The 14,145-nt window shown below is 47.1% G+C and overlaps 2 protein-coding genes across 5 annotated transcripts; one reads left to right on the forward strand and one right to left on the reverse strand.

The window, feature by feature from the left end:
* Positions 1-5,096: 5,096 nt before the first annotated feature.
* On the forward strand, positions 5,097-8,106 carry LOC101069689 (bcl-2-like protein 1). 2 transcript variants are annotated; one of them, XM_003973670.3, is made up of 3 exons: positions 5,097-5,248; positions 6,070-6,792; positions 7,553-8,106. In XM_003973670.3, the coding sequence occupies exons 2-3, from the start codon at positions 6,277-6,279 to the stop codon at positions 7,691-7,693; spliced, it is 657 nt and encodes a 218-aa protein (XP_003973719.2). In that variant the 5' UTR covers positions 5,097-5,248; positions 6,070-6,276; the 3' UTR covers positions 7,694-8,106. The 2 variants fall into 2 exon arrangements, with proteins under 2 accessions (XP_003973719.2, XP_011612630.2); XM_011614328.2 differs by lacking the exon at positions 5,097-5,248 and adding an exon at positions 5,290-5,756.
* Positions 8,107-10,822: 2,716 nt separating this feature from the next.
* gata1a (GATA binding protein 1a) lies at positions 10,823-13,512 on the reverse strand. 3 transcript variants are annotated; one of them, XM_011614329.2, is made up of 6 exons: positions 13,343-13,512; positions 12,488-12,722; positions 11,916-12,404; positions 11,675-11,820; positions 11,448-11,573; positions 10,823-11,371 (listed from the first exon to the last, which is right to left on the reverse strand). In XM_011614329.2, exons 2-6 carry the CDS (start codon positions 12,699-12,701, stop codon positions 11,081-11,083), a joined length of 1,266 nt encoding a protein of 421 aa, XP_011612631.1. In that variant the 5' UTR covers positions 12,702-12,722; positions 13,343-13,512; the 3' UTR covers positions 10,823-11,080. The 3 variants fall into 3 exon arrangements, with proteins under 3 accessions (XP_011612631.1, XP_003973720.1, XP_029683040.1); XM_003973671.3 differs by having other exon boundaries at positions 12,488-12,759; positions 13,343-13,510; XM_029827180.1 differs by lacking the exon at positions 13,343-13,512 and adding an exon at positions 12,990-13,283 and having other exon boundaries at positions 12,488-12,759.
* Positions 13,513-14,145: the final 633 nt, after the last annotated feature.

Here is a 14,145-nt window from a genome sequence, read left to right on the forward strand (position 1 = left end):
TTAATTATTCACGTTTTATAAATTGTTACATTTATTGACAAAATCAGCTACTCTCAGTACCAGTCAACTTTGTGGAAGTTTATTCATCTGAACATCATCTGTGGATCCTCTGACAGCTCTGCAAGCCAAGTCGAAGACAGAGTGCGTCATTACCAGTTGGTGTTTGACAACTCACTGGAGCCCTAGCGTCCATGGCCCCACCTTTTTCTTCATCCGGCTGTGCCAACTGTGCCTACCTTGCTGGAAAGATCCAGGAGCTTGAGCAAAGAATCTCCACCCTGTATCAGATCCAGGAAGCTGAGAGATTCATTGACACCATCGTTTTCAAAGAACCCCATCCTGAATCCATTGATGCATCTGATCCCGACATCTCTGCTCGTAACACCACTGCCGCCTCCACCTCTCCTCCGGCTGTTCATCCACTCATCTCCCCCGATGCCTCCTCTACGGAGCACGCGGCAGGACCCAGGGGTAATCTCAAGCCTCGGGCTAGCTCCACTCCATCTCAACAGGAGCAATGGTCCCAGATCGGCGCCCGCACTGGGAAAACAAAGCATCCACCACAGGCTTCTCTTTTCCACCTTCACCTGGAGAACAAGTTCACCCCTCTTGACCATTATGATTCCCCCGTTCTACCCGCACTGTCCCGGACTCTGTCCATCCGGCTATCTGATGGGACCGGCTGCTTTCTGTCGTCTTCGTCCCGTCCACCTCCTCCCGCCCCTGTGCCCGACCACCCCATCCCGGGGCCCCTCCAGAGGCACTCCTTGTCATCCAATACACCTGCACCGCAGCTATCCTGTGCCCCTTCTGACTCGCCTCCGCATCCACTCTTCCCTCCTACGACCTTAATCATTGGCGACTCCATTGTGAGAAACATCGGCTTTTTCAATGCTACCACACGCTGTTTCCCTGGTGCCAGGGTCCTCGACATTTTACTACTTCTCCCCACTCTCCTGAAAACTCTGCCGGCTTCGATCAAGAGAATCATGGTCCATGTTGGGACAAATGACACATTCCTCCGCCAGTCCGAGCTCACGAAGGATTATTTTACAAAACTTCTGAACCTCCTGAAAACCTGCGGACTGTCTCCCTTCATCAGCGGCCCCCTCCGTACTCTTGGCCGTGGGTATGGCCGTTTCAGCCGAGTCCTCAGCCTGCACACCTGGCTTCACTCTGCCTGCCAAGCCCATAACATTGCCTTCGTGGACAATTTCGACCTGTTCTGGAATCGTCCGTGCTTTTTTAAATCGGACGGAATTCATCCAAACCGCACTGGTAGCCGCATGCTAGCGGCTAATCTGCAAGACACCGTCCATTCCTCCCCTTATGCCTGACTACTTGCCTCCCCATCTCACTCAAACCCCTCTCCCTCCATGATCCACCCACTGTCAATGACCCCTCCCCAGAGCCCCCCCCGCTGGCAGATTATCCAACTGTCTCCCTCAGCCACTGGTCTCTCCAAGATTAGCTCTCCTCCCATAATAAACCACAGGAGCAACCAACTGTTCCCGATTCCCGTCCTCATAACCAACAGACACGGCTCTGGCAGAAACACCTCCCGGGCTATCAATCACTCTGTTTTAGCCAGCCCATCTGTCCAGGCTCTGACTCACACCAAACTTGAAGACACTTCTGTCAGCTTCGGACTTCTTAACATCCGCTCACTCACGAACAAGGAACACCTCATCCATGATCTCCTAACTGACCGCAACTTCGACTTTCTTTGTATTACGGAAACCTGGCAACAACCAAATGACTTCTCCTCACTCAACGACTCCACCCCACCGGACTATACATATTTGTCCCACCCCCGCTCCCATGGCCGTGGTGGTGGTATCGCAGTGATTCACCACCAGAAGTGGAAGATCCTTCCGCTGTCTTTGCTTCCATCATCCTCATTTGAACATTTGGCACTTACACTCTCTGGACCCACTCCCACCGTCATTGCCACTATTTACCGCCCCCCCAAGCCCCACAGCGACTTCCTAAATGACTTTGCCGTCTTGCTCACCCATCTGTGTACACTATCTCCAAACATAATAATACTAGGGGACTTCAATATCCACATGGACAACACCAATCTGCCTCTCACCAGAGACTTCTTATCATGCCTCGAGAGCTTTGGACTGCATAATTTCATCAACTTCCCAACGCACACTAAAGGACACACTCTGGACCTTCTCTGCTGCTCTGGTCTCATCCCCCTCTACTGCACTGCTGATGATCTCCATGTCAGTGACCATTTCCTCATCTCTTTCAGTACTGCACTCCGCCACTTCAGAGTTAAGTCACCACGCTTTATCTCATTCCGCAATCTGAAAAACATCAACATTGACACCCTTAGTTCCCACATTAATGATATTACCATCCCAGGCTGTTTCACTACCACCGACGAAATCACATCCCACTACAATACTAGTTTAAAGAACATCCTCAACTCCCTCGCCCCAGCCAAAACACGCTCTGTTTCGTTCTCCACAACTGCCCCCTGGTTTACCTTGCATCTCCGCTCCATGAAAACCAAAGGCCGTCAACTGGAAAGGCTTTATAAGAAAACTGGACTCCTGATCCACAAGGAAATGTACATTGCCCACATCCACCAATACAAAGACGCAATTCACCAAGCCAAGACAAAATACTACTCTGCCCAGATCTCCTCCAACAAAGGAAACACCAGATCTCTTTTCACACTTCTCAACAAAACTATCCAGCCACTTGACTCCCTACCTTCACACCTGTATTCAACTGACACATGTAACTCCCTAATGCAGTTCTTCAAGGAAAAAATTCGAAACATTCACCATCACCTAGACACAGGCACACTTTCCGCTCTCCAACCCGGACCTCCTCCCAGCCCACCAACTAATCTGCCTCACCGTCATCAATTCTCCAATTTTCTTCTCCCTCAAAATCTTGACATCGATGCTCTTATCCGGAAATCCAAACCCTCAACATGTCAACTGGATCCCCTACCCACCAATCTGGTCAAATCTTGCCTCCCTGCTGTGCTCCCCCTCATTTCTGCCATCATTAAATCGTCACTTTCGACTGGAACTGTTCCCTCATCCCTCAAAACGGCAGCCATCACCCCAATCCTGAAAAAACCAGGCTCAGACCCCAATAATTACAACAATCTCCGTCCCATTTCCAATCTACCTTTCATTTCCAAAATCCTCGAAAAAGTAGTCGCCTCTCAACTACACACCCACCTAGTACATAACTCCCTTTATGACCCGTTCCAATCTGGTTTCCGCCCCCGCCACAGCACTGAAACTGCTCTCATAAAAATAACCAACGACCTTCTCACTGCAGCTGACTCTGGTTCACTTTCCATCCTTATCCTCCTTGACCTTACTGCAGCATTCGACACCATCTCCCACCCCATTCTACTCCGTAGACTCTCCTCCATCGGTCTTGCCAAGACCCCCCTTCACTGGTTCCATTCGTACCTTTCAGACCGCACACAGTTCATCCAGCTCAAATCATTCAAGTCCGACCTCTCCCCAGTCAATTCAGGCGTGCCACAGGGCTCTGTCCTGGGACCCTTGCTATTCATCATCTATCTTCTTCCCCTTGGTGCCATCTTCCGCAAATTCAACATCCAATATCACTGTTATGCAGACGACACTCAACTGTACCTCTCAAGCTCACCTAACTCCTCACTTCCACCCTCCTCCCTCCCCACCTGCTTAGTTGAAATCAAAGCCTGGTTTTTGTCCAACTTCCTTAAATTAAACAGTGATAAAACTGAAGTGCTCCTCGTAGGGACGAAATCATCCCTCTCTAAAGTTCCCAGTTTCTCCATTCCCATTGACACCTCCTTGGTCTCCCCCTCCCCTCAAGTTAAGAGTTTGGGCGTCATCCTTGACAGCACTCTCTCATTTAAATCCCACATCAGCCATACTACTCGGGCCGCCTATTTCCACCTCCGACAAATAAATCGACTTCGTCCCTCCCTCTCCCCCAGCACCACCTCCATCCTCGTCCATAGTCTTGTCACCTCACGTTTAGATTACTGCAACTCCCTCCTCTTCGGTCTCCCTCAAAAATCTCTCCACAAGCTACAACTGGTCCATAATTCAGCTGCCCCTTCGTCCCTCCCTCTCCCCCAGCACCACCTCCATCCTCGTCCATAGTCTTGTCACCTCACGTTTAGATTACTGCAACTCCCTCCTCTTCGGTCTCCCTCAAAAATCTCTCCACAAGCTACAACTGGTCCATAATTCAGCTGCCCGCATCATCACCAAAACCCCATCTTCCCACCACATCTCCCCCATCCTACAACAACTCCACTGGCTTCCCATCACTTTCCGGATCCAGTACAAAATCCTTCTACTCACCTTCAGAGCCATCCATAAACTTGCCCCTCCTTACCTGTCTGACCTCCTCCACATTGCCATTCCAACACGCCCCCTCAGATCCTCCTCCTCCCTCAACCTCACTGTGCCCCCTGTCTACCTCAGGACCATGGGGGCCAGAGCTTTCAGTCGCTCTGCTCCTCACCTTTGGAACTCCTTACCACCAGACATTCGAAATATCGACTCTCTCCCCGTATTTAAATCAAACCTCAAAACACACCTTTTTCGTCTGGCTTACTCACTGCACCACCCTTAATTGCTTTCTTTGTTTAGGTTTATGATTATATGTTGCTTTGTTGATTTTATGTATTTATGCATGTTTCACCTACTATTTTCTTTTTGTTGTAACTGGTGCTATTACAACTGTTATTGAACTCTTAACTGTGAAGCTGACCTATGATTTTAAATTGTAAATAGTGTTGCATAGTTGTACTGTAAAGTGTCCTTGGGTGTCTTGAAAGGCGCTTTGAAATAAAATCTATTATTATTATTATTATTAAACATTTCCTGCTGTATAATTTCTGAGCAAGCAAGTTTAAATAATGCTGAAGTTACGCGCGACGCAGCTGCTTTTTGAATTTTTTTTTTTTTTTTATTGTAATAAAAGTGAAGTGCTGTGACTGGTTGGCTGCACTTGAATTCGAGCTTTTGATTTGATTCTCAATTTGCAGACGGGCCCCTCAACTTCCGCTACAGCTCGGGCGCTGATTGGCGCAGCGGCCGGAAGTGGGCGGGTCTTCTGGCTGCCAGCAGAGGGGAGTTGGCCAACCGCCAGCGTGCATCAGCGTTCAGGCCAGAGTGCAGATGCAAAAATGTCCATATTGTGTCTGCTGTTACAACTATCTACATAGCTGCATTCTCACAGAGAAAACAGCCTTTCAGCGCCCGTAAGTAGAATCGTTACAGGTGGTTACTTCACATCAGTCTCGTGGACGTACTTTGTAGTTGTTTTCGTTGTATTTGGTGCGGATCATTTGCTCCAAAATAGCAAGTTAGCGGCTGAAGCTAAACCTGCTTGTAGCGAGACCTGTCAGCGTATGCTTGGCTTTTGATAAGGGAATCAGCTATTATTGCTCGATTTCTACAATATTTGGCTACAAATACCACCTTTAGCTTCATAATATTTGATCCTTTTTGTACGTTAGATTTACAAACAGAGATTTACAAAGTGCTTTCACAATAAAACGAAAAGCAGAAGACGGTAAAAACCGATGGCTGGCGAAGTGAAACGGCTGCAACTTTCCTGTGAAAATCAGCAAGAAACTAAATTAAAAGGCCCAAACATGTGAAGCAATCAGCAACATATAAGACAAAAATATAAGCTCTAAGATTAAGCCCCAACCAAAAAATTAAATATTCGTCAGTCGCAGTATAAAACATTGGATTAAAATTAAGGTAAAATGAGAAACGTTTATGTGTCTGGAAATCAAGAAAAACGCCTTAAAAATCACATCAAACAAGCAAGATGATACGTTTTCTAACCTCCTCTGATGTTTATCTCTGTAAATTGTTGTTGGTCACCTTAAAAGAAACATTCCAAAGTCTTGATTTGGAATCCAACAATAATCTGAGGTTGTAAAAATATCAATGATGATAATTTATCTGGTTGATCACCTAGCTCAAAATACATATGTGATAGGACAATGTCTGAATTTGTATTCAGACCTTTGCTGGCAGCGAATGATGTCATGTTGTGCTATTCTTTCAGGATGCTGTTGCTAGCTGCAACATAAGACGACGATGCTTTGATGAGACGCTTGAGTAAGAGGAATGGAAGGAAAAACCATGGCTTCAGATTAACCAGTTTAAAGACAATTGATCTGTTCCTATTGATGAGTCCTGACCAACAACCAAACCAGAATCCTCCTAATCTGTTGAATCAGTGCATTCCAGTCCCCACCCAACAGTCTGAATAATGTCGTATAACAACAGAGAGCTGGTGGAGCACTTCTTAAGATACAAGCTGTCTCAGAGGAACTACCCAACTTCTCTGCTGAGACCAGAGGATACTGATGGAAGGACAGAGGGAGAAAAGAGGAGCCCCGCTGCTTCCAATGGCCTGCTGGTCCGCAGCAGGAACAGGGGTGGAGCGTCTCCATCCGCAGGTGCTGGCATAGAGGCTGTGAACGCAGCTCTTCGGGACTCGGCAGAAGAGTTTGAGAAGCTCTTTGCTCAAGCATTCAGCGACCTCTCCTCACAGCTCGACATCACTCCTGACACAGCTTACCAGAGCTTTAAGAATGTGATGGACGAGGTGTTCAAGGACGGAGTCAACTGGGGACGAGTTGTGGGACTATTTGCCTTTGGCGGGGTACTATGTGTGGAATGTGTCGAGAAGGATGCGAGCCAACTGGTTTGCCGCATTGCAGACTGGATGACCATTTACCTGGATGAGCATATTAACCCGTGGATCCAGAGTCAAGGAGGATGGGTGAGTGTGTGGGAGAGTGGCTCAAATTCCAGCTTTGTGAACGTGAGATTTGTCACCCTGATTACTATAATCTGTTCTTTTTTAGAAGAATGATTAATGACCTTGAGTTGATTATCCAAATCTTATTCAGCTGACAACATGAAATAGTGTTACCTCTGAACAGAACTGAGTATTAAGGTAATGGAAGTGGGCGATACTGTGTATTAGCTGTATTATATGAAGATAAAAATATCCCATCTCACTCGCCAGCTCACAGGTTTTCCAAGATTAGTCAAATTGTTTTACTAGATTTTTTTTTTGAGTTGTCATTTAAGAGAGATTATATGTGTACAAGTCAATGTGCAAAATGCAAAGCGTGGAAAAGAAAAAAAACCTTGTTGATTTGGAATCAGGATCCAAAATCACATGTCGATGAATCACACCATCATTCAACATGACTTGGCAGTTTTTTTTCTCTCCCTCAGTTGTTGAGAGCGCACGTTGAGAATCGTCTCTGTTGGGGCGGAGATTAGGTCACTAACAAAAGGGCTCTTTCCTCTGTGGCCTAAAAGTGATCAGATAGAGTCGATCAATATTATCAATCCTGCTGCGTCTGTCAGCTGTCCCCTCTCTTCAGCTAGCGCAGCATTCCTACTAGCAGGGCAAAGATGAACTAGAGGACACAGTCATTGGTTTTCCTGGGGATTGCGTAAGTGTGTTTGAAATGGTTGCAATTGTAAACTTTGTCCCTCTTTGTTTTTTTCCCCCTGAATGTTTGCAGGATTGCTTCGCGAAGATTTTTGGGGACGACGCCGCGGCAGAGGGGAGGAGAGCTCGCGAGAACCTGAGTAGATGGATGCTGGGCGGATTGGCGCTGCTGATGGGAGTTTTGGTCGGCGCTTTCATCGTCAAGAAACATTGAAACCGCCGCAGCAAGTTCACCCCGAAGGACGCCAACGAGACAAAAACATGTTTACAAAAAGCCTAGTTTGCTTGTGCACTGAGAGACATTCGGTATCAGTAAAATGTAGCTTGGTGACCTGTTAACAACCTCTCACCCCGCTTCGTGTGTTTTATTTTTGTAAAACACAGCAGAGACGTTGAAGTGAACCAGATAAGCTAAGACGGTGTGAAAAAGTTTCAGCTGGTTGGAAGTGACTATTATTAATTTCCCTCTGCGTGTTCACTAAGGACCAATTTTTATGACCTGCAAACTGACAGAGACTATAACTTATTTTTCCTTGTCACTGTGTAAAGCTTAGCTCCTTTTGTTGGCTGTACTGGAGTTTTAGGCATGCTTTAAAAAAATAAATAAATATATTTATGTTTTTCTTGCGTCTTGTTGAAGTAGGTTTTTTTTTAAAATAAATAAAAAGAAATTCAGTGTACAATAAATGGAGAAAAATAGCACATCAGTTAAGCAAATATACCTGGAATTTGGTTTTAAATCTTTGGTATTGTAGCTCATATTAATTACTAATGCGTTACTTTGTTCTACATGATTAACTGGATGTTTTCATCATGTCAAGTCTAAACCGATTGAACATCAAGTCAGTCTAGAGAAAAATCATCCTAAAGAATCTCCCCGCAGGTGCTGCGGCTCTACAAAGTGCATTCTGGGACTTGTAGTGTCTTGACGGTAGCGCCGCATCAAAGACCAGTCTAAAATGAGTTGAACAGGTCAGAATGAATAGAATTTAGTTAGTATTTTTAAATTTACAAAGAACAAACGAGGTCTACCCTCCTCTGCCACCTCCCTTCTATTAAATATAGACACGGGGTATACATAAAATAAAAACACAAGCGTATTCAAAAAGTAAATTATATATATTATATTATATTATATTATATTATATTATATTATAAGCTCAGTTCCGGAATGATACCAACTTTTGCACAAGATGGCAATATGCACACACACCGGTATGTGTGTGTGTGTGGGTGGGTGTGTGCGTGCGTGTGTGCGTGCGTGCGTGTGTGTGTGTGTTATCTCCGAGCTGCAGCGTTCGGGCGTCTACATCCTGTGGCAGCAGAGAGAACCTGAAGGTGCAGTGCTTCTTCCGGCCATGTGGGGGCACCGTTATCCCAGTTTCCTGCGTTGTATTTTACTGCGTTCCCACCGCTCAATTCTAGTGAATTTAAAACGTTTTGTGTGGACGTTACACACGAGGTGAGCGCAGCAGTAGAAACGCACACGCACCTTCCGCCGGAAGGTTCAGGGAGGAGGTTGAAGCCCGTCAATCATAAAGCCGTCATTATCAAATCGCCTCTGTTGCATCGATCCCCAACCACAAGTGATAGATAGATAGATAGATAGATAGATAGATAGATAGATAGATAGATGGATGGATGGATGGATGGATGGATGGATGGATGGATGGATGGATGGATGGATGGATAGATAGATAGATGATAGATAGATAGATAGATAGATAGATAGATAGATAGATAGATAGATAGATAGATAGATAGATAGATAGATAGATAGATAGATAGATAGATAGAAACCTTATTCATCTCTCACAAGAAATTCACATGCCTTCTGAGGCTAAATGGGAAAAAGTGCAACCATCACTGGAGTAAAAGACACAAGGCTTCTAACGGATGGCCCTATGAGCAGGCCTGTGGTTGCTAATCTGTCCCCAGCATTTGTTGCCATTTCCCCAGAGCAGAGCTGGCGGCTGCAACAGATAAACAGATAGACAGTTAAGGAAAAGAGTCTAAATTATGGATGTGCTTGCCAAATCCTCTTCTTTCTTTTTTTTGCCATGTTTGTTTTAACTACAGCGGTTCATTTTTGGAGGGAAACCTTTCGAAGATCTTTCGAAGATCTTCTGCTCCTGATTTTAGAGATTAAATTGAGGGTAAACCTGATAAATGGGACCAGAAAAGGCCGTAAATGTCTGCAGTGAATTAGATAAAACACAGCAACGAAACTGAGGAGAATCACTGAACAGCTTTGTGTTGATTCCCTGATATGTTTTCCCCTCTGAGCTGGTTTTAGGCCTGTGGGGTGCGACCGTGTGTTCTGCAGCATCATGAGTGGGGGGGGGGGGGGGCATCAAAAAGCTCTCCATCAGCTGTGAGGCCAAACGCACAACTGAAAGTTCATCTTCAGTAAAGCGTGCACGGCAGGAAACACCCAGTGTGATTGTTTCTCCTGCATATTTGAGCGAATCTCTCCTTAAATCACCCGACGAACACTATCAGGTTTACATTTAAACAGTTTCTAGTCCTCTGAGGTCACCCAGGTGAAACTCGTTTTGTTTGTCAGTCTTTTCTGTGTTTTTTTTTTAACGTCCTGTCGTAAAAAGAAAGTGAGGCGCCTCTCGCCACCTAACTGACAGGGGGTGTGTAGGAGTAGTGCCTGCAGCAGGTGGATGGTTTGGGGTCTGTGGCGTCTGATAACATATCAGTCATTCCCCACTCCTGAGTACAACCCCAGCCCCGCTGCTCAGCGCCCAACGCTGCTGCAAACATGCTGATGAAACAGCAATATTCAAGTTTGGGTTTCAGCAACCACAAGTTTCTTTTCTCCTCCGTTTTGTTGCATTAGCAGAGGGCACCGCGGCCTGTTAAACATCTCAGAATCGCCTTCTCAGATCCATCCACGCATAAATCAACCGAGAAAATCCGGACAATGTCCAAAATTCCCACGCAAGTCAAGAGATAATGAGTTACTGATGCTATGTCTGGTTTAAGGACCAACCTTAACCAGGAAGGAGAGCGGTGTTTTATTGTGTTGTCTCGATTGCTAATGGCGCGTTTCAGTTGATCGTTTTACATATCAGGTCAGATCAGAGGCACAAACACTTCACCTGAAGCCTATCGCACTTATTTCTGGATTCTTGGCAAATGTTGTACTTAAACAGTTGAGCAGTTGCCATTTATACAGGCAGAATTTGCATGTACATGCACAATTCCACAGGCAAAGTGAAACGCTCTGTGTACAATGAGTCCAGTGTACCAGAGCGGCTTTGGGACAATAGAAGCTGTCAGGAGGCCTCAGTGTGGTCACCTCACTGGTTAAAAATTCAAATACCATCGCAGACGAATCGGTAGCACGTTTTATTGATTCAATATGGTCATTTTGCAAATACAAAAGAGATAACTGTTTAACAAAAAAAACAAAAAAAACAATGCATTTTTTTTACATATAAATTCACACTTTAAAGAAACACTGGATCAAATATCTACATTTTAGCATCTCGACGGAAATACAGTGGAAAACAAACACACACAAAAACTTCACAGATGTAGAAACACACGTCCCCGCCGAAGGCCGACCCCTGCTCCCCGTTCCCTGGCTTCACACCAGTGTGGACACCATGCCAGTGTTCAGGTGGTGCGTGTAGGGTAAGGAGGTGGGGGGGTGCAGGGTGGAGGGTGTGGGGATGAGGTGTGGCGAGTGGCTGTAGTTCAGCAGAGTTCCGGGGCTCAGGGGAAAAGGTCCACCGCCGCTGTCCAGAGAGGAGGACGGCGCCATCGCCTCCGAGTACTGCTCGAACATGGCGGCCTTCTTGGACTTCTTGTTCTTGCTGGACACTTTCCTGTTGCGGGTTTGGATGCCTTCTTTCTTCATGGTGAGGGGCCGGTTGACCTGCGGGAGGCGAGTGTCAGAATGTTGCACTTTCGCGCACGTTTCTCTGCGGCAGTGGAGGAACTCTCAGACTCACGTTGTGCAGTTTGAAGTAGAGGCCGCAGGCGTTACACACGGGCTCCCCGCTGGCGTTGCGTCTCCACAGCGTCGTCGTGCTCGTGTGACAGTTGGCGCAAAGCGTCCCGGCTCTCTTGCTGACAATCTGAAGCAGGGATCAGAAATCATCTCAGCTGCTGGGGTCACACGTTTCAATTCATATCTGACCGCGGTTCACGGGCGTAATCGGGAGTCTAATAGGCATACCAGTCGCTTCTTTGGGCGAATCAGAGGCCTGTTCTGGCCGTTCATCTTGTGGTACAGCCCACACGCGTTACACAGGTAGTGACCGGTCCCGTCACGGCGCCAAAGAGGCGTCGCCGTGGCGCCACAGTTGACGCACTCTCTGGCCTCTGCGTCACGTCAGAATCACACAGGTGTCAATTTCTCATGCAAATTTACAAAGTACAAAACAGAAAAAGAGCATTTGTTGGTGTTTTTATTTTACCTGGAGTGGATATCCGCATCTTGTTGTGGAGTTTGGGCGAGAACGAGGGATTGATCCAGGACCCGGGGGTGGAGTAGAGGGCAGCGGGGTTGTAATCCTGTGGCGCCGCCATGTACGGGCTGTAGGGACTCAGCATGTGCGGTTGGGACGACGGATTGTACAGATTCCCAGCAGAGTTGGTCAGATTCAGGAAGCTGCCACTGCTCCCCAAACCGCCCGACGGGCTCAGACGTTCCGCCTTCAGGCTGTCATGGAGTTGGGGGCTCTCCCTGCCCTCTCTGCCGGGAGAGGAGCATCCATCTCTGGGGCTGGTGAAGGGGGGAGAGTAGAGGGAGCTGGTGGCGAGGGAGTGCAGTGGGGGCTTGGCGAAGGGGCTGCTGCCCCAGGAGGAGACTGATGGATTGTACGGAGAGCCCAAGGAATGGCTTCCAGGCCCATCTAGCAGCTGCAGATTACTGAAGGTGTTGGAGGAGCTCAACACCTGACGGACTGTGGAGAGCAGCAGATGGATGAAGTCACACGGTGGAACTCGAGGATTTCGATTATGGATGAGAGAGGGCGGAAGCACCGACCTGAGCTGTGCCTGTAGGTGGATGGCGCTCGGCTGTGATTGGGGCTGGAGTAGAAGGAGGGCAGACCGCTGAGGTCGGAGTCCTGGCCGGAGAAGAAGGCCTCGCTCTCTTCTCCAGGAGGCAGCAGGATGGGCTCAGAGGAGAAACTGGCCAGAGCATCTGAGCTGAGCAGGGTGGGGGACGCCCAGTGGGACTGTTCCGGTGAGTCCTCCATGCCGACAGACCGACCCACGACCTGAAGCGCCGTCAGTGGTGGGGGTGGTCAGAAAGTTCTGCAGAAAACAGCTTCTTACAACAACTAACAAGACCTCTTCCTTTCTGAGCTAAACTAAGTTTAACAGTGGCTGAAAGACTAAACTGAAAAAACAAAATCCTGTAAAAAGTATCCATGGCGACGATTCCACAGCGACCTTTCTGCTGAAGGTGTGTCAGTCAAAATGAAACCGCATCTCCTCAGCGTCAAATTAAGGCCACGACAATACACCAAGAAAAAAACCCAAACCTTCAAACAGAGATTCAGGTGCCAGACCACACGATTCCCACACCTCATATCTTAAGAGGAAAGAGAAACAACTGATAGTGCTGAGAAAATCTGATAAAGCGCTTTGTTATAGCGCTAAATATATCCAGCACTGACACCAGTCTAATCAGATTCATAGAAATCTGACTAGCAATATGTGGTGAACAGGTTGCTCCAACATTTCGGAATGATTCACCTCCAAAATTCTGCTCATAGTTCAGATCTACACACGTCTAAGTGCACGAAACTCAAGAGAAACCAGCAACAAAAACGACCAGAGCTGATATTCTGAACTCTGCGATTAAACTTGGTCTTATCTTCTATTTTGGGGTTACCTGAGAAGAGCAGGAGCAGGTGAACAGCCAGGCGTGGAGGTCGCCGACCCGGGTGGATGTCACGGACGGACTGGGGGTCGGAGAGGTGCAACGGCGAAGGAGGCGCAGCTCCAGCGTCTTCCCCAGTTATTGGTTACAAGAACAACTTCTCCAACCACCAGTGAAGTTTAGGGCCAAGTTGGTGGGAGGAGCCGGGGACATCTTTTCGAAAGACACACCTCTTTAGTCCAGGGACAAAAAAAGACAAAACACGATTTCTGACAGACAGGATACGTCCCATCAAAGCCTTTAAGAATCTGAAGCCAGCAGGTTTAATTCTGGCGGAGTTTTATTGATGACGTATTGATCCGATTGAGTGGAGCGCAGGAAGGACCCGACTAGCTTCAGAATGTGGCAGTTTAATGTGAGGCGACCTGTTTGTAGAAGGCAGAAAGGCTGCCTTTTGTCCGGTGATGAAATGTGCATACGGCCCCTGATAAGAGCGAGTCCACAGGAAAAAGACGACACGCACATTTGACCCAAGCAAATGTGAAATGCAAAGACTCAGTTTCAACAGCTTGGAGTGGGAAGACAGTAATGCAAATCAGGAGAAGAGCAGCAATCCTGGTGTGAAGATACAGGTTGGACCTGGCCTGGATGTGCACAAGCCCTGCACTGTGCCCGTCATTTGATAGTCAAAGCAGCTTCCCAACTTTCCTCTCTCTTTTGTTCATTTACAGTTTTCAGGGAAATCAGGAGAGGATAACAATTTGTAAGAGTGGAGGCTTAATAACACCAGAACGGGGGATTTTGGGGTTTTTTTG

Source organism: Takifugu rubripes, chromosome 19 (assembly GCF_901000725.2).
Source record: "Takifugu rubripes chromosome 19, fTakRub1.2, whole genome shotgun sequence".
Lineage (NCBI taxonomy): Eukaryota > Metazoa > Chordata > Actinopteri > Tetraodontiformes > Tetraodontidae > Takifugu > Takifugu rubripes.

Coding starts and splice junctions, on each gene's coding strand:
- gata1a (XM_011614329.2), bottom strand. CDS start 12,701: ATGGAGGACTCACCGGAACAGTCCCACTGGGCGTCCCCCACCCTGCTC. Junction 11,821..11,915: donor GATGCGGATATCCACTCCAG/GTAAAATAAAAA, acceptor GACGTGACGCAG/AGGCCAGAGAGTGCGTCAAC. Junction 11,574..11,674: donor TTCGCCCAAAGAAGCGACTG/GTATGCCTATTA, acceptor TCCCTGCTTCAG/ATTGTCAGCAAGAGAGCCGG.
- LOC101069689 (XM_003973670.3), top strand. CDS start 6,277: ATGTCGTATAACAACAGAGAGCTGGTGGAGCACTTCTTAAGATACAAG. Junction 6,793..7,552: donor TCCAGAGTCAAGGAGGATGG/GTGAGTGTGTGG, acceptor GAATGTTTGCAG/GATTGCTTCGCGAAGATTTT.